The sequence below is a fragment of the Tiliqua scincoides genome, chromosome 1 (assembly GCF_035046505.1).
Source record: "Tiliqua scincoides isolate rTilSci1 chromosome 1, rTilSci1.hap2, whole genome shotgun sequence".
Lineage (NCBI taxonomy): Eukaryota > Metazoa > Chordata > Lepidosauria > Squamata > Scincidae > Tiliqua > Tiliqua scincoides.
Window position 1 is genome coordinate 275,845,999 of NC_089821.1, and position 21,555 is coordinate 275,867,553.

The 21,555-nt window shown below is 41.4% G+C and overlaps 1 protein-coding gene across 1 annotated transcript in view; it reads right to left on the bottom strand.

The window, feature by feature from the left end:
• The window catches only part of XPO1 (exportin 1), a 60,169-nt gene that overhangs the window by 16,698 nt on the left and 21,916 nt on the right, over positions 1 to 21,555 (bottom strand). Inside the window, exons 5-11 of the mRNA XM_066626327.1 lie at positions 3,366 to 3,427; positions 3,214 to 3,258; positions 2,942 to 3,123; positions 2,503 to 2,551; positions 2,300 to 2,419; positions 2,062 to 2,190; positions 220 to 378 (exon numbers count right to left, since the gene is read on the bottom strand). Coding sequence (XP_066482424.1) covers positions 220 to 378; positions 2,062 to 2,190; positions 2,300 to 2,419; positions 2,503 to 2,551; positions 2,942 to 3,123; positions 3,214 to 3,258; positions 3,366 to 3,427 — 746 coding nt within the window. The remainder of the gene's footprint in view (positions 1 to 219; positions 379 to 2,061; positions 2,191 to 2,299; positions 2,420 to 2,502; positions 2,552 to 2,941; positions 3,124 to 3,213; positions 3,259 to 3,365; positions 3,428 to 21,555) is intronic.

Below are 21,555 nucleotides of genomic sequence, written 5' to 3' on the forward strand. Positions count from 1 at the left end.
AGCATGAACACACATTGAGTACTATTCCATTAATGCCGCAAGATTATTCAATAAGTGCAACTATGAAGAAATCACCTAAATAGACAACCTTTAGTTCTGATTTAATATGCTATCAGTGATCTTAGTTCAAATATGTCTTATGAGGAAGTTCTGAAATTTGTTCCAAAAAAATGCAACATCTGTCCAAGATGGAAGAAAAGCCAAGAGATAAGAACTTACTTCCATTAATGTCTCCCTCAGATTTAGACGCTTTTCTATAAGCTGACCATGCTCCTTTAGAAAAGTACAGAGAAACAAGCTGAGATTCTGAATGAAGTTCTGCTCATCATCTTTTCCATTTGAATATGCAAGTCGAATATTGGTGTTCAAAGGAAGCATCTAAGAAAATCAAAAACCAATTTAAATTCGGAGCATGAAGTCTTGTTAACACCAGCATCTCTTGCAGATTGTTGTATTGCATATTTGTCATGTTTAACCACAATTTCAAATTGTTTTATGGAATTCTCCAGGTCTGCAATAAGATACTTTTCATGTTTAGCAGCTTTCTTGGAAGGCTTCCAAAAGAGCTCACTCATAAACATGACCCCTGACTAGTTTTGTGTGTCTGCAAATGACAGTGGAAATGGAAGTGTTTTTTCCTCATATCAAAATACCAGTTTTACTACTGAGGCATAAAGCGACCCCAAAGAACTGGAGGATTGTTAACATTCAAACATCAAGAAATAGTAATGTTTGATAACAACAAAAGTATAAGAGAAAACTACACCCAGGAAGTTGTTCTATTGAAAAGTTTCAAATGCATATTTTGGCTTGTAGTGCTTGTGCAACAGCACTACTTAAAATACAACTTTTAGACTTGCATTTTTTCTAGATTGTAGCCATAATAGTTTCATCAGGTTCAATGGAACTTGGGTTGACAAGCCCTGACAATTTCTGCAGTACCAGGGATTCTATCCATAGACGCACATGAACCATCTTAAATACAGTAAAGTGACACACAAAGCTAGCCCACCCAAACGTCATGAGATTTAAACTCTGAATGGAAAGCAAGTTGTTGCTTACACTTCAACACTTGGTAGGCAGATAGAAGATTCTACATTATGCTGGTTTAAATGTAGTGGAGGTACACAAGAACAGCCCAGATGCATCAGACCATAGGCCCATCTAGTTCAGCTTCCTGTATCTCACAGTGGCCCACCAAATGCCCCAGGGAGCACACCAGATAACAAGAGACCTGCATCGTGGTGCCCTCCCTTGCATCTGGCATTCTGACATAGCCCATTTCTAAAATCAGGAGGTTGTATGTACACAGCATGGCTTGTAATCCGTAATGGATTTTTCCTCCAGAAATTGGTCCAATTCCCTTTTAAAGGCATCTAGGCCCGATGCCATCACCACATCCTGTGGCAAGGAGTTCCACAGACCAACCACACGCTGACTAAAGAAATATTTTCTTTTGTCTGTCCTAACTCCCCCAACACTCAATTTTAGTAATGTCCCCTGGTCCTCGTGTTATGTGAGAGTCTAAAGACCATCTCTATTCACTCTATCCTTCCTGTGCATAATTTTGTATGTCTCATTCATGTCAGCTGTTTTCTAGGCTGAAGAGGCCCAAATACAAGCATCTGTGGGTCAAACGCAAGCATTTGTGTATCCTCAAGCATTTGTGGGTCAAAGCCTTCTGATCACTCTTCATCAGCTTCCATCTTGGAACAAATGATCTCCTAACCAAGGGAGACTAGAATCAGCCTGTCTGCTGCCACCTGCTGATTTCACTCTTCTGCATTCAGCAACTTGAAAAGTTCCTAATATTTTACTAAAGGGAATCAGTCTCCTCCGCCTTTTCTTCTTTACCCAGAGGCAACATTCAGTTCACTTCCCATTCATTACTCATTTATTTTAATTCGGTTTGTAGGAAAAGAAAAGGCTCTGGAAGAAAATTCTGGTGCAGAAGAGCTATGAGAAGTATGCTAACTCAGAAGGGAAAGCACAAAGTAGACTGAAACTTTATGCCTGTCTGAGTAAATAATGTATTTCTATATTGGACCAGTTCAAAATTACCTGTTTCAGCTGCATCATAGTCAAGGTGAAGAGGGTGACAAACTGCTCCTCATATTGGCTTACACTGACACCAGCAATTTCTGTGAGGCACTTCAAAGACACGTTTCGGAACATGGGGACGTTTAAAAACTATAAAAACCAATACACAAGCAATAATTTTAAAGTCTTATTTGTTAGCCACAGTCAAGATCCTATTTTCCCCTCACTATGCCTTACTCAGTGCAGAGCAAAAACTTACTTTGTATATTAGTGTGCTGATTAGCTTGGTTTCAAAAATGTAGCCCAGAGGAATCCAGTTGAGGAATCGAAGCAACGTTTCCAAAGTGGCATGAACAAGAGGGGCGTTCTGCGAGTTTTCCTGTTAAACAAAAGTTCCATATAAGCAAGACTGGCTTTTATAAAGGAACAACTGGTAACAGTTAACACACCAATCAGACTTACCATCACAAACTGACAGAGTTGAAATATCTGAGAGAATTCATTGCACATGCTAGGAGAAAAAAGACGAGAAATTTGGTATCTACTATAATACTAAATACTCCATGCTGCTTAATACTCCATGCTAAGACTTTGGCAATACTCTATGCGTTTCGCTGAGTAAGCTAAGCCAACAACTACTAAATCTAGTACCAATGTGATCAAAAGTGAGAAGATAAAAATATGTGTTACTTCACTTTTTAAAAAGCAAATCTGTATTACTTCAATTTTTAAAAGCAGTGCTTTGAAACAGTTACATTTCTATACCAACTTAACAGAGCTTCAGCATAAGAAAGGGACAGTTGTATAAATTTTCAGCAAGCTATATGCAAGACAAGACTGCTGATTAAAACTGGAGAAGGCAAGAATGTGTTTGCTTACAGTAAACAGAAAAACTACTTGCCTGTCTTTCAAGTGTTTAGCTTTCACTTGAGTTATCTGTCCACTGGAAAAGTCAAAAACTTCTTCACTTAGTAGTTTTAGGATGACCATGTTGTTCTGGCAAAGGCTCTCACTTGTCCTACTGGCCCCAACTATGTCACTGATGAATGTTGGCCAATGTTTGGGCCATTCTTGTTTTAGAATCTGAAAGGCACGATTAACCAGTGTAGTATAAGAACAGATTTATTTTTGAACACTCAATACCACTAGTTTTAGGGAAGGGATGCAGTTTACCTGAACAAGAATCATATTCAGCTTTCCAATGTATACTTTCTCTTTCTGGAGAGGTGTTGTAGGGAGGGGGGGGAAGAACAAAAAAGTTAGGTTTATAAGGTCTGTCTTGACTCCATCACCACCTTTAAGTCCCCTAAGGAGATATCACTCACTTCAACACATGATGGATCAGATGAAGTCTTGATAATTAAGCCAACAACATACTTTTTGATACCTGTAAAATATTAAAGTCATCATTACCAAGGAAGCTACAAAAAGATGACATAGGCTGCAATCCTAACCACACTTTCCTGAGTGTAAGCCCCATTGAACAAAATAGGACTTACTTCTGAGTAGACCTGGTTAGGATTGTGCCCAGAATGTGGCAATATTAAATGCTGGTATTTACATAATTTAAGAAGGTAAATATTGTACTTTATATGTTAAGGGAGAACACATACCTGTGAAACTCAAGCAATGGTATTCTTAAAGTGACAAATTCCAAAAAGGACAAAGGCTGACCCAAGCAGTTAAAGTATCTGCTAAGTAAATTTAAGTGGCACTGACCAAGCAGAAGGTTCAAAGCAAAGTCTGATGAGAATATTAGTTCTTGAATGGATAACAGGTTTGGAACTATTCCAGGTATAGAGAAATATAGAACCGTTCCTGCCAATACATTACTTTCTCCCAGGGAGATTAGCTCAAGCACAAGCCTGACGTTGACCTCTCCTCAAATACCCCATAAAGAAGTGTTAGCACAACATTTTAAAGCTCCTTTTCTATATAAAGAACAAACCATGATTATAAATATGGCGTATGCAGATATGTGCTATATTAGCATTTCTATATCAGCTGTATCACTAAGCTATGTGTTGGGACCCAATTTCTGATCAAATAATAAACCATTTATTTCTAGATCAACTTTTAAAAAGTCTTGTAAGGCTAGGTGGGTCTTAATAGAGCAGTGATTTCAACCAGCGAATGGTCTGCAGGTGTGCTGTGGGAGTTTGGGAAGAGTCATTTATTAGTAGGGCAATCTGGGGATGTGAGCCCTCTACCAGCAGTATGGTGTGCCTTGACCATTTTAGTGCCTTGTCAATGTGTCATGAGATGAAAACGACTAGAAACTACTGCAATTGTGTCAATTTAAAACGTGGGTCTCAGTGCTAAATTGTTTGAGAACCACTACACAATATCATTACAGACTTTGTCCTGGAGGAGTAGGACTAGGTCATAATAGGAGTAGGTCATAATAGGTGATAAGATCCAATCCACTATCCTGTACTCACTGAGCCAACCTAGATGATACTGTAGTCATATTAGCTATATGAACCTCAGTGTTTGCTCAGTTCTTAAAAATGAATATTGCCAACTTCAAATGGACATTGACAATCATGAAAAAACACAAATCTAACTGCCCTTATTTCTGAAATGTTCTGGGTACTAAGACTTCAAGAAACATAACTTGTTCAGTGTTCTACAATGTGCATAGCCAACTGACCTGAAATTGATTATGGTATAGTACATGAAATTTTTGCCAAGTAATTAAGCTCCAATTATCACTTCGCCTTATTTCCGGGTCAGAGGGCAGAGCCTTTCAACTCTGAAGAAGTTTGTTGCTCAGCTCAGGCAGGAACCTCATTAGTTGCTATAGTTACTTTCCAGGGACATTCCAGTCAAAGTTAACCTTTTATTCTCCTTCCTTCTGCTGCAGCCTGGTTCTGCTTTGTAAATGCTTGCAAAATAGGTTTGTTTTTTGAAACACCAGGATGGGACCTTCCTTCCCAGGCTACAATTCAGTGCACCATTACTTAAGCATAACACCCATGGAAAGCAGTGGGTCTACTTCTGAGTAAAAAGGGTTGCAAATATCTCATCTCTCTGCTGTGAATTGAATTGCACACTCTCAGTTATGTGTTATGGGTTGTATGCTGTATGTAGAGCTTCTGGCTTAACACACCAGACACCTTAAAAGTCTCTTTGATTCATGGCTCTCCTCATGTCCACCTTAAAGGTGGATTTGATTCATGGATCTCCTGCAAGTGGTTCCCAACCTTTTTCACTTGCATATCCCTTGGCAGCCCATTTCCATAAATTGTACCCTTATTATTAGCAAAGTGTTTGTAATTAATAATACAAGCCTTCATCTTCTCTATATGAAAGCCCAGAATACATGTATTCATCACGTATTTTCTTTTCATGTGTTTGAAGAACAGAAGACTCTGCCTTTGCACTGTTTTGCACCAGAAGTGTCCTGAGAAATTCTGGATGATTCATCACTTTTCATATTATGTTTCAGCTTTTTTACTGTGATGGTTTTCAATCACTGGTTCATAGATGAATTGATGACCAAAAACTAGCTACTGGTGGGGCTTTCACAGCCAACTAGCTACCTCCCTTCCTGCCTTGCTGGTCCTTGCAAGGCATTCTGGAGCACAGTATGGCTTTTTCTGCCATTATTTCATTCTTTTTCAATTACCCCTAAAGGTCCTGTTGAGTGTCCCGGGGAGTACATGAATACCAGGTTGGGAACCACTGTTTTACTGGTATGTAGTTTACAGTGTACTTACTCTGATAGTGTTTACAAAAGGTGGTGAATACCAGAATTTAAAAAAAGAATAAAAATTTATCATCTTTTACTATGTTTTTAATAAATTAAAATTAACCCCCGCTAATTGGGTAAGAGGCACTTTTTCAAGTGGGTGCTCCTTTTTTTAGCAGGGGGAGAGTAACTGGCCGACCTCAACCCAGCACTGTCTGTTCTAGTGGCTATCTGCTGGTATTCATTTGCATCTTTTTAGATTGTGAGCCCTTTTGGGACAGGGAGCCATTTAGTTATTTAATTTTTCTCTGTAAACCGCTTTGTGAACTTTTAGTTGAAAAGTGGTATATAAATACTGTTGTTAACAACAACAACAACAACAACAGAGATTACAGTTCTTCGGTAACAATTAGTGGCAGGTTATTTTTCAGGATATGGACAAAACTATAGAGTCAGACACTCCCCTAAGTTTAACCCCCGACTTATCCGAGGGTCATAGAAAATTCCATGATTGTTGGCTCAAAACCTGCCCTCAACTTACCTGTGGGGTCAACTTATAGGCGAGTATCTGTGGTAGTTTCACGGCTCTTTTCCCAGCCCCACTTGAGAATTATTTAGGGTCAAAGGAGCTTAGATTACACCATGAAAAGTTTTGTGCTCTTCTCATTAGGTAGCATGGTTACATATGTTTTATAATATAATATCAAAAGTTATCAACCAACACATTTTTTAAATTTTTTTTAAAAAAATGTGTAACAAAACGCTACATCCCAATTGCCACATTAACTGAAAATGACTGTTTTACCCACTGTGTGAAATATCATTTGTGATGAAGCCAACACAGCTGTGCAAATAAGCTTTTTATAAAAAAACAAATGCTACAAGTGTTATTAGCTTGTCACATGAATTGTAGTTCATAATAGCAGAGGTAGCGTTCTTGTATAACATTGAAAATGAAAAGGGTAGATGTTCGTCAAAATGTTCTCCCATAAGAAAAGTATGCACAAGACAACTTTTGCATCCACCACCAGATGAGTTCAAGCACAACATAAGCAAAGCCTTACTGGATCAGGTCAAAGGCCCATCTAATCCAGCATTCTATTTTCCAGTGATCCATTAGCTACCTCCAAGAAGCCCACGTGTAGGAAAGAAAAACTGCTTGCACAGTGCCACAGAACCCAGAGTTAATACACAGCCATCATCACTAGCAGCCACTGATAGACCTGTAACCCCAAAACACTTAGCTTTTCCTCATAAGAAAGGTGCTCCAACCCTCTGATTATTTTGGTTTCCCTCTTTTGCATCTTTTCCAGCTCTACAATATCCTTCTTGAGATGTGGCAACCAGAACTGGATTCCAAATGTGGCCACAACATAGATCTATATAGAAATATATAATTCATCTTATTCTTGATCCCTTTCCCAATTATCTTTGCACAACGTTTTTCTTCTTTACCGTAACCACACACTGGGGTCTATGTTTTCACTGAGCTAGCCACTATGATCCCAAGTTGTTCACTCGCAATACCTCAGTATATACAAAGTTGGCATTTTTTGCCCCAATATGCATAAATTTCACTTACTGAAACTAAACTACACTTGCCTTTCTTTGCTGTTCCATTCACTCAGAATGGAATGAGGTCCTTTTGAAGACCTTCATAATGAGTTTTTACTTTAACCACTCTAACTCATTTGATGTCTTGATAGCAGAGGCTATCTATTGTGGTCCCTTTGTTGTTTTCCCTGATCCAGATCCTTCATGAACAAATTGAAAAGCACTGGCCTAATACATATCCTTGGGGACATCTTTCTTCCCTTCAATAGGAAGGGAAAACTATCCATTTATTCTCTGCTTTATTTTCAGTTGTGCACCACTTAATGATGGGGTCGGGAGCGGCATCCCTGTCAAGCAGTACTTGACACAATGCAGACCCTCTGCAGGGAAGGGGATGCTCTGCTTCCCTCCAGAGGGTCTTCTGAGTCTCCCAGAAGCAGTGTACATCCAAGCACTGCCTCTTGGCATCCAAGCAAGGCTCAGACTGAGGGAAAAAGAGTCTCTTGAGTGACATCTGGTTTCACAGAGGTAGCCGGAGCATGTTACAACTAAGAAACAAGAAAATTGGGAGGCACACTGTGCCACCATAGTTGAGCAACCAATACCAAGCTCTCACTGCAGAGGACAAAATATGCCCATCCAAATAAGAATTGCCACCCCAAGCTCCAAAGAGCAGGAAGAATAACTGTTACCCAGGTTGGGAAAAACCTACAAATCATGTGGTGGTCATAGGAGATTTCCTACTGAAAGGTACTGAGGTACCAAGATAACATGGTTGGTTTTGCCTAAAGTCCATTCCACTGTCACTTCAACCAATTATTCCGTCAGTAAGGATTAAGTCCAGGAAAGCAGATTCTCTTGTTCCTTCATCCACCTTCTTGATGCGGATGAAAAGTACTGTGTTCAGTACTGAAAGGTACTGTGTGCAGGTCATTATTTATCATCTTCCTGATGCACATTATCTGGGATGTAATGGAGAGGGCTGCCCAGATGCATCAAATCAGGTGATCAATACTTCTTCCTGAAGTTCCACATAGGAACAAATATTGACCAAAGTACCCTCAGATAAATACAAGGTACTGGGAACGTAGATGAAGATGGGGGCATGGTGGTGTTTTCAACTATCCTCCCAGTCAAACAAGATCCTGGAAGTAAACAGCTGGCTATAAAAAGCTGGTGCTTGCTGAGAATGCTTTGGTTTCTTGGACCATGGTCTATACTATGACAAGCTTGAGGCAAGAGATGAAGTGTACCTCATGAGAATGGGGAAGAATGATTTGCAAGAACTTTAAGTGTCAACAGGAGGGCATTAAAATGCAAAGGGCACAAAAGAACAAAACACAGAGTGTAATAAAGTCAGGTGATAGAGACAAGATGATGAGAGACAAAGGATGAAAGGTCTGCAAAGGATGCGATTTGGGGACTTGCAAGAAACTACACCAGGGAAGCTTATACGAGGAGATACTTATGGTCATCATGCCTATAATGCACAGAATATGGAAAACAAACCTGAAATCAATATTGTAAGGCAAATAAGGTTTGAAGGATGGGACACATTAACTGGAATATAAGCCTAGAAGAGTATAACTTGCTCAAAAGAGAGCAACTTGCTGATAGAGTTGCATTATGTCAAAAATGTATATATCTCCACAGAAATCCAAGCACAGAAGCCAGACAAAATTAAGGTTAAAAAGAAACAAGAGGAATACTATCATGGAATCTACTTTAGACCATGACAACAAGCAGAAGTTATAGGTAATGCTGTTCTAGAGCAGATAACCAAGGTTTTTTGAGAGGCAAATCATTACGGTAACAAAGGATTTCTATCTGGTAGATGTCTGGTAGAACTATCCTGGTAGATGTCTCACTCAGCAAAGAATGGGAGGTCCAACACATTCTTAGCTTGCCTTGCAAACAACTTCCTCATTCAGAAGGTGGATGAAGGAACAAGAGATCCTTACCGACAGGGAAAAACTGGTTGAAGTGACAGTGGAATGGACTTTGGGCAAAACCGACCATGTCAACTTGGAATTTTTAATACTGAGGGAAAGGAAGGAATAATCAGATACACTTACTTATCTGGAAAGCTTAGGACTTAAGGAAAACTGATTTTAATGAGCTCAGAAAACAAATATGTTGTCTTCCGTGTCTAGAACTATTAAAGGAGAAAACGATCCAAGATAAGTGAGATTTTTGGAAAAATGAGATACTGAAGACCATATTGGAAACAGTTCGCATGACAAGAAATGCTGGGAGATGTCTAGTGAAACCAATGAAACAGCACAAAGGGCTTTTGGAAAAACTGAGAAGCAAGAGGAACACGTACAAAAAGTGGGAAGTCAGTTAACAAAGGAACAGTACATAAGTGTAGCCCGCACCTGCAGGGATATCAGGAAGGCTAAAGAACAGAATGAGCTTAAGTTGACAAGGGATTCCAAAGACAACAAAAAGGGTTTTTTTCTTGTTACATCTGGAAGAAGGGTCAGGGAAGCTATAGGCCTGCTGCCTGGAGAAGTGGTGAGAGAGGCAGAGCTGCTCAGTTCTTGTTTTAACTCTTCTCCCACAAAGGGAAGGTAGCCCAACCTGATTGTTGCACTAAAAGAACTGGGAGGGAGGTATCAAGTGTTTTAGGGAGGACATGGATAAGCAAAAGCAACTTCAGAGAAGGGCAATGATTGAAAAGCAATCAGAGAAGGGCAATGCTGAAGTATCTGGAAACCAAATCCTATGAGGAATGGTTCGGGCAACTCAGTATGCTTAGCATGAAGACAGGATTAAAAGGAGATATGATAGCTGTTTTCCAAATATCTGAAGGGCTATCACACATGAGAAAGGAATGACTTACTCTCTGTGGCTCCAAAGGACAAGACTAGAACCAATGGGTTGAAGCTGTAGGAAAGAAGTTTTAGGCTAGACATGTGGAAGGAATTGCTAACTGTAAGAGCTGTTCAGCACTAACCTGCCAGTGTCATGCAACTGTGGCCTCACCCTCACTGGAGATTTTCAAGCAGAGGCTGGATAGCCAGCAGTCAGGGATGCTGTAATCACTTGCATTGAGCAGGAGTTGGACTATATGATCTCCAAGGTTACTCTAGTACGCTATGAATACTTGAATGGGATACTACAGTCCAGCCTTGTTATACATGGATTTTTTTATACACGGATTTGACTCAACACAAACGGCCACTGCAAATGAGAAGGAATATGCTGATCCCTGGAGAAGGGGAAAAATGCACCCCTTTAAAATCAGTTTTAAAAAACTGAACAGTCCCTTAACAATAGCCTCCTTAATGAATGAGAGAGAGGGAGGACAGCTGGCTGACAATTCATCAATTCTTCTCTCTCCAAGCAACCCCTCCCTTCCCCCTGAAGCCAAGCGAACAATGAGGCACAACCTCTATTCCTGAAGGCATCATTGACATATTTCTGACATAATCAGTGACTGTGGCTTCAAAGAAACCAACTTATTCCATGGCAGACAGGAGCTCATTGCACCAAGAATGCACCCACAACTTATGTCCAATAGGCAGATAGTCATACATATGGCACTTTATGCAATACACTGGAAAGTACCCAACGCTCTGCTAGTTTCCAACCTTCATAACTACAACTTGTTAATTGGGAGTTTCTCTGGACTATTTTGTTATGGCCTGTTTACTTGAAAAGCTAAGTATTGCATAAACAAAACACTGGAGTTTACCTGAAAATTCCCCTTCTTTGTGGTTCTGGGGTGGGTCAGTCTGGACTGCTGAGAAGCTCCTTCTTTTGGTAGCCAGGAAGGGTCATGTAGAGAACACACACTAAAGGTCTGCCTGATCCCAGCCCAGACTGAAAATCTGAAATGTCCCAACTGCAGCAACATGAGTACTACTGAACAGAGAAACTCATAACAGGGTAGAAGAATAACCCACAGAACACAAGCTATCTAATGCCCATGATCAAAACAGTGGGTTTTCCCAAACAATTGGCAAAAGTCATAATTTATCATGTTAGCTAGGCCATCATTTCCCAGGATCAGCTGCAGCAGACAAATCAGCTTCATAGCTGCTACATTTTCAGGAGAAGTGCAGGTTTCGGAAGTACTCCTGAACAGTCAACCTAGCCTTTTGGGGAAACAAAACCTTATCTAGTTCAGGTGATCCACCAATACATAGAACTTAAGAGCCCTGCTGGATCAGGCCCAAGGCCCATCTAGTCCAGCTGCTTGTATCTCACAGTGCCCCACCAAATGCTTCAGGGAACACACTAGATAACAGACACAACCTGCGACCTAGTGTCCTCTCCTGCATCTGGCAATTAGAGGCAGCCTACCTCTACCTTGCACATAACTACATGACTTGTAACCCATGATGAACTTTTCTTGCAGAAATTAGTCCAATCCCCTCTTAAAGGCATCCAGGCAAGATGCCATCACTACTTCCTGTAGCAAGGAGGTCCACAGACGACTTACACACCGGGTAAAGAAGTATTTTCTTTTGTCTGTCCTAACTCTCTCAACACTCAACTTTAATGGATGTCCCCTGGTTCTGGTGTTATGTGAGGGAAAAGCATCTCTCTGTCTGCTCTATCCAACCCCTGCATGGAGTAATGTCCCAATTGTATGCAGTCCAATCATGTCCCCCCTCAGTTTGGGCTGAAGAGGCCCAAACGTTGTAGCCTTTCCTCACAGGGAAGGTGCCTCAGTCCAGTAAACATTTTGGTTGCTCTCTTCTGCACCTTTCCCATTTCCATTATATCCTTTTTGAGATGTGGTGCCCAGAATTGGACGCAATACTCCAGGTGTGGCCTTACCATTGATTTGTACAACGGCAATATTAGACATCTTATTCTCAATACCTTTTCTAATGATCCCAAGCATAGAATTGGCCTTCACTGCCACCGCACATTGGGTCGACACTTTCATTGAGCTGTCCATAAGCACCCCACGATCTGTTCTGTCACAGACAGCCCAGAATCTATTAGCCTATATGCAAGTTTTGATTCTTTGCCCCAATGTGCTTGACTTTACATTTACTTACATTGAAACGCATCTGCCATTTTGCTGCCCATTCTCCCAGTTTGGAGAGATCCATCTGAAACTTCACAATCTCTAGATCACAACCTATATCAGGGTTCAACTTCAGGCAGACAACTGCACAGATGCAGAAATAACTGAAGGTGATTGATGACATCATCATCAATTACTTCTGGGTTCTGAGCCACCAAAGTCACGGGACCGGCTCAGTAGGAAGGAAGCAAAAGCGACGGTAGGTATGGCAGGGCTTTTTGATCTCTAAAATGCTGATGCAGAAGGAGGCAGTAAGGGGGCTTCAGCAGGACTTTCAGGGGCCACCAAAAAGGACCTTGTGGGCTGCATGCAAACCCCCCATATTGGACCATGCTGACTTAGAGGATCTTATCTGCACTGAGCTTCATTTGATTGCCCACATCTTGTTCCTCACTGATCCCTAACCCCTCAAAAGATACCCACTGCTTCACCTATTTCTTCTGAGTAGAATAAATAGAGCAGTGTGTCGTCAGCATATTGAAGACACCTTATCCCTTTCAGCCGTTTAAAGAGCATCAGACACAAGATGGAATTTTACAGCATCAACAGGACAGATTCAACAAGTCTAAGCCACACCAAACCTCCTCTTGGGACAACCCTGAAAGAGCTCCCTACCTGACAGTAGCAGAAGTACTGCAATGTACAGCAAACTTCCCAACCTGTCAGACAATGTCAGAAGAATATCACATTCAGTAGTTTCCAAATCTTTTAGCACAGGGACCCACTTTTTAAAATGACAGCCTATGGGGACCTACCGAACACCTACAAGACCCAGAAATGAGATTATTAAACAGGAAGTGATGTCATTAGAAGTGGAGGCACACTGGAGTAATATAACAAAACTGTTCATGACTAAAACTGATTACTGGAACAACTGGGGAATAATAAAGTAGTACGCACCTTCACCTTAATGGTATGCAAACATCTCACAACAGCATAGACACCTGGAGTATGCGATGGTCTGAATGCTTGTCCTGGTAGGAGCCGGCCTGGCTGCTTTCTGCCTGTACATTCCAAGCAACCCTGCCCCCATTCTCAAACACGTGTACAATGCCTTCCCTGAGCTTGCAGAGTCCTGCTGCATTCAGTTCACCTGCTTGAGCTGGGTTCTGCAGGGATGACTCTCTAGCCCTAAACTGTTTATTGTGTTCTTGCGGGGGGGGGGGCACAAAAGTGGCAGGAAACAGTGTGTGCCTTGGCACCCCCTACTTCCGTGGTTCTCTTGCTCTGAAGTAATGGGACCAGCTGCTTTCTGCCCCTGCATTCCGAGCAGCCCCTCCACCTCTCTCTCACGCACACGTGCATAATCCCTGGACCTCAGCTCACAGAGCTCTGCCATGTTCAGTTTACTTGGTTGGGCTTGCTTCTGCAGGGATGACCCCCTCTCCCTAAGCTGGTTTGTTGTGAGGGAGGGGTGAAAAGTGGCAGGAAATAGTGTGAATAAGTAACTACCCTGCCAGCTGCCTTCTGCCTGTGCATTCTGATCAGTCAATGGGAAGCGCCACCAGCGTGTGTCGCATGTTGGGGGGGGGCACTACTCTGCTAGGTTTGTGACCTACTGAAAATCAGCTAGTGACTCACCAGTGGGTTGGAACCCAGTTTGGGAACTGCTGCCATAGTTTACAGCAGCAGTTTTCAACCGCTGTGCCGCGGCACACTGCTGTGCCATGAGGCTGCCTCAGGTGTGCTGCAGGATCAGAGGAGGCAGGCAGCAGCTGCGTGACCGCGTGCAGGAGAAGCAGGCAGCACAAGCAAGGGAGCAGCCAAGGAAGGGGCTGGTCTCGGCTGCTTTGCATCCCACGCAGCAGCTGAAGAGTCTGCTTGGAGCTTGCTCCTGCCACTGAGAACAACTCAGGCTGCAACCTGATCCTCACTTTCCTGGGAGTAAGCCCCATTAGCTACTATGGGGCTTACTTCTGAGTATACATGCATAGGGTTGGGCAAGGAGGTTGTAGCCTGCCTGCATGCTGATTGGCCAACAAGAGAAGCCAGGAGGTGGGAGCTGCAGAGTGAGTGAGAAGAGGGAGCCAGAAGTAGGCAAGCAAGTTTGCTGAGGCCCCCAAACTAAGGTTTCAGGGTCACTGAAAGTCCCTTTTCCTTGCCAGTTTGCCTGCAACTCCCCAAAGCGACCCTCCCTGCACTTTGGGGCGCAGGGCCACAATCCTATCTACACTTTCCTGGGAGTAAGCCCCATGGACTATAATGGTCATTATATAATCATTATAATTATAATATATATCATTATATAAAATAATTATAATTATAATTATAATGGGGCTTACTTCTGAGCAGGCATGCATAGGATTGGGCTCTAGGGGTGCTATCCCATCCACACCTTCTTGGGAGTAAGCCCCACTGACTATAACGGGGCTTTCTTCTGAGTAGGCCCGTTCTCTCATTCTCTCTCTCTCCCTCACCCCCAGTTTAATCCTGCACTTGTTTCAATCATGTCTTCTCACTGCCCCTCACCCACATTTTCCACTATGTGATCAACCTGCCCTGTCTTTGCCAACACTTTCTGGCACTTTTGATAAGAATTTGAACATAGAATTTTTCCTCCTTTTCAGAAACCACATATACTTCCTTCTCCATGCTTCTTGTCAATTTTTTTGTCATGTAATGATTTAATTGTATTAATTTTATTACTTCAAGATTAACTGTAATATAGTAATTTAATGTAAGTAAAAAACTGGTAGTGTGCCTTGACAATTTTAGTGCCTTGTCAGTGTGCTGTGAACTGAAAAAGGTTGAAAATGGCTGGTTTATGGTATTTAAAAAAGCCAAGAGGTCCTGAAGAAACAGATAGGGAAGCTTACTGTCACCCAGCACAGGAGCATTTATGAGAGTAACCAAGACAGTGTGAGCCCCAAAGTTAGGAATGATGCCAAATATGGATGAAGATTTACACTCTCACATAACACCAGAACCAGGGGACACCCACTAAAATTGAGTGTTGGGAGAGTTAGAACAGACAAAATAAAATATTTCTTTACTCAGCGCGTGGTCGGTCTGTGGAACCCCTTGCCACAGGATGTGGTGATGGCGTCTAGCCTGGACGCCTTTAAAAGGGGATTGGACAAGTTTCTGGAGGAAAAATCCATTACGGGGTACAAGCCATGATGTGTATGCGCAACCTCCTGATTTTAGAAATAGGCTATGTCAGAATGCCAGATGCAAGGGAGGGCACCAGGATGAGATCTCTAGTTATCTGGTGTGCTCCCTGGGGCATTTGGTGGGCCACTGTGAGATACAGGAAGCTGGACTAGGTGGGCCTATGGCCTGATCCAGTGGGGCTGTTCTTATGTTCGATAATCACTATCATCCATAAATTTCTAGTTCTTTGCTAGAAATTCCTAGCGATCATACTTCCCTACAGTATGATATTCTTTACCCTAGGGAAGTTGGGAACTAATGGCTAAGCCAATGTCAGAGCTGTTCCACATACTATGAAGAACAAGCTAGCACAATCCTTGACTGTACTACTTTAGCTTGCATGCAAAAGACTATTTTTATAAGCTCCCTGTAGGTACCACACAGACTTTGATAAACCATGAGCGTGCTCTCTAAGAAGATATGCACTGTATCCTGTGACACTTTCTAAAATGGCAAAAATTTAGATTCCTCTTTAGAGTCCTTTCGGTGGGGGCTTTAGACCTACTTATTCAGGGAGGCTTTTTAAGCTGACAACAGGGGGCATGGTACTTTTTGAATGTATTTTAATTCAGGATCCAGGTTTTATTGTGTTTATTGTTTTTAAATGTCTTTTATATGTGTGTGTACATTTTATGTTTTTAATATAGTTTTAATTGTGAGTCGCCTTGAGTGTCCTTCATTGGATAGAAAGGCAGGATACAAATTCTATAAGTAAATAAAAATATGAGTGAATAAGAATTAAAGTGCACCCTCCCAATAACAAACCCTGTACAATTAAATGAACATGGCTCAATGATTATATTTAGCAATGAGTAGACACATCTGTTTAGGAAATATCTAAAGTAGTGATGGGATGCTTAACATAATGAAAAAGTGGATTTTAAAGAAGCTAGACAACCACGTTAGATCACTAGGTCTAGAGTATGATCCAAACAGAAAGTGTTCGAATACTTATTAGGCCCAACAAAAGCCAAATCATACTGATTTTATACACAACTGTCTAAGGCAGGGGTCAAATATAAGGTCCACGGGCCAAATGCAGCTCCCAGAATAATTTATCTGGCCTGTTGTAACTGGGCTCTCCTAGCGTAATTGGGATCTCTCATATCGTAATATGAACAAGATTGGCACATTTTGTCTTCTGTCATTTGCAGCTAATGAGTTTCTATACGAGAATAAAGTGCTGATTTCTGGCCATCATCTGTTAACATCATAACTTTCTGCTTAATGATGTCATTTCTTGCCCTCAGCAGAATGCTAACTTTGGCCCTCTTCATGAAACAAGTTTGACACCCCTGATCTAAGGGAAGAGAAAAGCATTTTTTCAACCATTAGCCAACAGTGATGCGGGGTGGAAGTTTCCATTTCTAAAAATGAATTACACAAAATTAGTTACCCAGTGAATAGGCATAAAGACAATTATACCAATTCAAAGTTGTAATTAATTTTTGTTAACTACCCTAGAGAGTAAGTTTTAAGTTCTGTTTTACAGCAACTGTTCTGCCATTTTATTCTATATTTTACATGCATGTGCAGTAACTGCCCTGGGCATCAAGCTTTGCCATCTGGGGAACAGAATGTAAATGTGCTTATCTGTTTCTCTCACTTGTACATGCACAAAAATACAGAACATGCTAAATCAAATCCCAACTGATTTAAAGTTCTGGAAAGTATTTCAACTAAAATGCTCCCTTGAAAAACCCATGCTGCTGGGTTCGACTGACACCATACGACATCTGAATATATGACCACCACATTTTTCATTTCTGCTTCCTGCCTTACAAAGAGCCCATTAAGTTCTGACTAGTGCTGGCGATTTAATAACCACTGGCTTCTATATTTTCAAAGAGTGGCCATGGCTTCTTTCATCCCAGTATGCAAGCAGATTTTTTAATACTATACGATCTAACTAGTCTGCTAAGAACATACTGAATCATTGTTAAATCTGTGAAACAGTGCACGATGCCCTCTCTCCCACCCCTCACTGAGACCAAGAACAGCTTGTGAAACTTAAAGCTCAGTGTTTTGCAGTTGTAGATGGTTCTAATAAAGGCATTCAGCTACTATTTCCATTTTGATTTAAATCATTCCTTTCTCCTGGCAATCTGAAACACATCCATACTAATACTGTGCAATCCAAGAGATTACAAATAGATCTTACATACAGATGCATCATTACTCCACTATAAACACAAGGATCACCTCCCTGCCAAAAAACAGGCAAGAGAAATGGACAAGAATCTGTTTTGCAGAAGCCAACCACTCAAATGTAAATATTAAAAAAAGCTATTTAACATTATCTTTCTATGGCATCCTTTCCTCTACTGTTCCAAGAGAAAGCAAAATCTCTGTTAAACTAGAAGGAGACTGGGACCATGTTTTTATTATTATACGGGAAGAAACAGGATGGAGGCAGAACCAAGTTCTACTCTGATACGTGCAAGAATGTCTTTGAGCACTGAATCTGGTTAGAAGCCCAACCATTTCAAAGCAGAAGTAAGAAAGTTAACAAGAGTTCTGCATTACTATCTTGAGCATTTGCAACACTCCACCTTGTGCTATAGTAATTGTTTGACACAGTTTTTCACTTGACAGGTTGCTCAAATATCTGCCTTCTAACACAGCTCTACAATGACAAGAGCTAGAAATGACCCTTCTGAATAATGAAAACATGTTTCAAGGATCCTATTGGATTCTTGGATTCTGCCACATTCCATGCAAAGTACTGAATGAGTACAAGCCTGGCAACTATCAGACCTATTTATAGGCAGACAGTAGTTTCAAATGATTCATGACTGCAAATACGAATGCTAACGTAGTTACCATGAAAACTGCTGCTTTTTGAAGCAGAAAGTTTGCAATCCTTTATTGCTTGAACAATGCAAGATATGACAATCTCAGGAAAACGTTGTGAGGAAAGTACACTAAAATTAATTGCCGCAAGCAGGTTTAAATGTTATAATAGAGTAAGGAAAACACATACTAGTAACACTACGTCTTCATGCACATCATCATCATAAGTGTGTACACATTTTGTACAAAAATGAAACATTCTTCACCAGCAAATTCAATTTTGCAACTTGTACAACAGCAATCCTGAAGTGGTGTGCTGCATGTAAACCAACTGAAGGATCCTAGGAGCCCAAAAGTACCCACCTGCAGAGTCTGTTTCTGAATGGTTAACAGCTCTGTCATAAAGTCAACACAAAATAAGCTTAATTTATATGATATATTCTGCTCGTCAGAAGGGTCAAGAACTAGAATGCTGCTAAAAAGTGTGCCTTTTTCTCAAGAGGAGATACAGCACAGGTAGAGATTACCTGTGTCTCTACAGTCACCGTAACCAAGGAAACACCAACTTCAAAAGAAGCTGAAAATTAAAAAGCTGCCATTTAGATAACAATTAATGCTGCAATCATGAAAATGTCCATCTATACAAAGGTAAGATTCCAATTTAAGGGAGGGCTTTAGCTCATTTGTTGAGAACATCCTTTGTAAGCATAAAGTCTCAGGTTCAGGTAGGGCTGGTATTTCCAGGTAGGGTGGAGAATAATTCTTATATGAAACCCTGGTAAGTCACTGTCAGTCAGTGTCAACAATATTGTGTTAGATCAGCAGTGCTTAAAGTGCAGACCACTGCGCATCTGGAATATGTTCCCGGTGCGACCTACACTTGTCGCATTGCAAACGCTCCAGCCAGCCATGTCTATGGTATAGTGACCCAGCGGGTATTGTGCCCCGATTTCCGCAAAAATGTGACTTGCTGGAGCATTGTGTTGTCCTGACCTGGGGACAGGGGGAGACACGGCACTCTGGAACTTAGTGTGCCCATCACAGGAGGGAAGGATTCGGCCGAACTCAGCATTTGACTCTCGGGCCAGGGTTCGGCCAGCCCCGTGTTAGATGAACCACTTGTCTGACTCACTGTAATATAGTTTCCTATGCATGTAATTCCTGATTTAAAAAAAAACCTAGAACTACATGACAATGTAATCCAGTCATTGTATAAGGTTAATTCTTACCTAAAAATCAAAGGTCAAATAGCTCCATTGGGCAGTTAAAGATTTTGTCTTTTCAAAGCAGCCAAGACAGGTCATATGGGCTGATCAAGTTTCAGACCCGGTACTCTTCTAGGCAGAGATGAGGTAACAGGTAACATCATTACAGATGAGGGTAACACCCCCAAGTGGAAGAAAGTCACCCCTTTTGTTTCAGGATCCCAAAACCTCACTCTATGAACTGCTCTTGAAAGAAGAGGCCCTCACAGGATGAGTGTGTAGAAAGCTGGTGGTTCCACCAAAGGTACTAACAGTTAAGGAACAGTATTTAGTCAGAAACTGTAAGGATTTTATTTTGGATTGTCTCCTGTCTCTGCATTACAGACTTGTTACAAGCTTCCAGCCAGTGCTGAATTAAAGTACATGTGTGAGATTCAGCAGCATCTCAGTACCATTGGCTTTGTTGGACTGATATTCCTACCTTGCTCCAGTATTGTTTTGAATTAATAATCCTTTTTAGCCAAATTTGATTTGTTATCTTTTTTTAAACAGTATTTTAATAAACTATTTGCATATTATTCTGAGTCTGCCTTGTTAAGGGAAAAAAATAGATTGTCACGTCTCCTTGCTCTGCAGGTACTACAGTGGGTCCTCCTTAACCACAGATTTGACGAATCGGGTGTTTCAAACCCACACCTCCCAGACATGACCAGAGGTCACACCAGGGAGCTCTTGAGTCACAGGGAGACTGTGCACAACTGTCCCACAACTGAGAATGCCTGCTGGAGCATTCTGGCAGGCACTTCCAGTTTTCACAAAAAATGGAAGTACCTGCTGAAAGACTCTGGTAGGCATTCGGAGTCACGGGTAGGTTGCGTCCAACCTCCCTGTGCCCCCAGAGAGCACGTTGGACTACAGATGTCTTATCCATGGATTTCAGCGTCTATGGGGGTTTGGTGAATGGAGCCCCTGCAGATGCTAAGGACATACCTGTACTGTGTGAGTGCTTTTGTTAGATCCCTGAGGTTAAATATTATTCTAGGAGAGGGGCTCTGCCCAGGGAGTAGCCTGATCTCCTGGGCTGGTGGCAGCGGATTCAACTGCCAAGACATTTCCCCAGTAATCTGCATCTCCAAACAAGGGGAAGAGAGGGAAATGGGAACAGAGTGAGTGCTAAGCACTAGGCCTTGCTAGCCTGGATCAGCACGTGGTTGCTGGCAGCGCCTCTGGACTTTGACAATAGTAAAATGGCAAACTAGGGCTGGAATAGTGCCATCTGGCAAATGTTTCCTAGATGGTATGACAAAAGTGCAGGAATACAGGAACAGAAATCTCAAACATTATCTAAGCAGTAACATTTTGCTACTTAAATAAATGCTGTAGTTTTATTAGATACAGGTAAGGTAGGGAAAACTACTATAACGCAAGGAGTTCATGTTGGAAGGCTGGATAAGCTGCCATTATCCCAACAACCTTAAAAGCTTTCTGCACTTAATTTTGGTCTTATTTAAAATTTGATTTCAAAACTATTCTTCAACTCTCATATTTGTACTGTCCCAACCCCACCTAACTATTACACAAGAGTGAATACAGACAAATTAATTATCACATTAGTGATATCCTTACAGACCACAAGGAAGTCAGATGCTTCAATTACTGCGTATCATGTTGTAGAACCACCATAGAATTCTACATCCCAAAATATGTGGTACAGCAACACAATGTGAGTCAGCTAAAGAATGTAACACCAACTAACTATACTTTCTAGTATAGACACACCCCTTTATAGCAATGCTTTTCAACCAGCAGTACTAGTACCATGAGCAGTACATCACAATAAAACCACTGCCATGGTGACCACGTGGCACTTATCTTGCCTGACTTGAACATATTTGAGAGACAAAAATAGCCCCAACTGAGGGACAAGCAGCCCACTCTTGTGCAAAGTTGTCATCTCTTATGCCAATAATGATACTCGCAAGACTGGTACCATATCAATACTATTTACAAATTCTGACTGAGCCTACTGTAAACCCCTACTTCTTCCTTCACCCAATCACCATATTTTG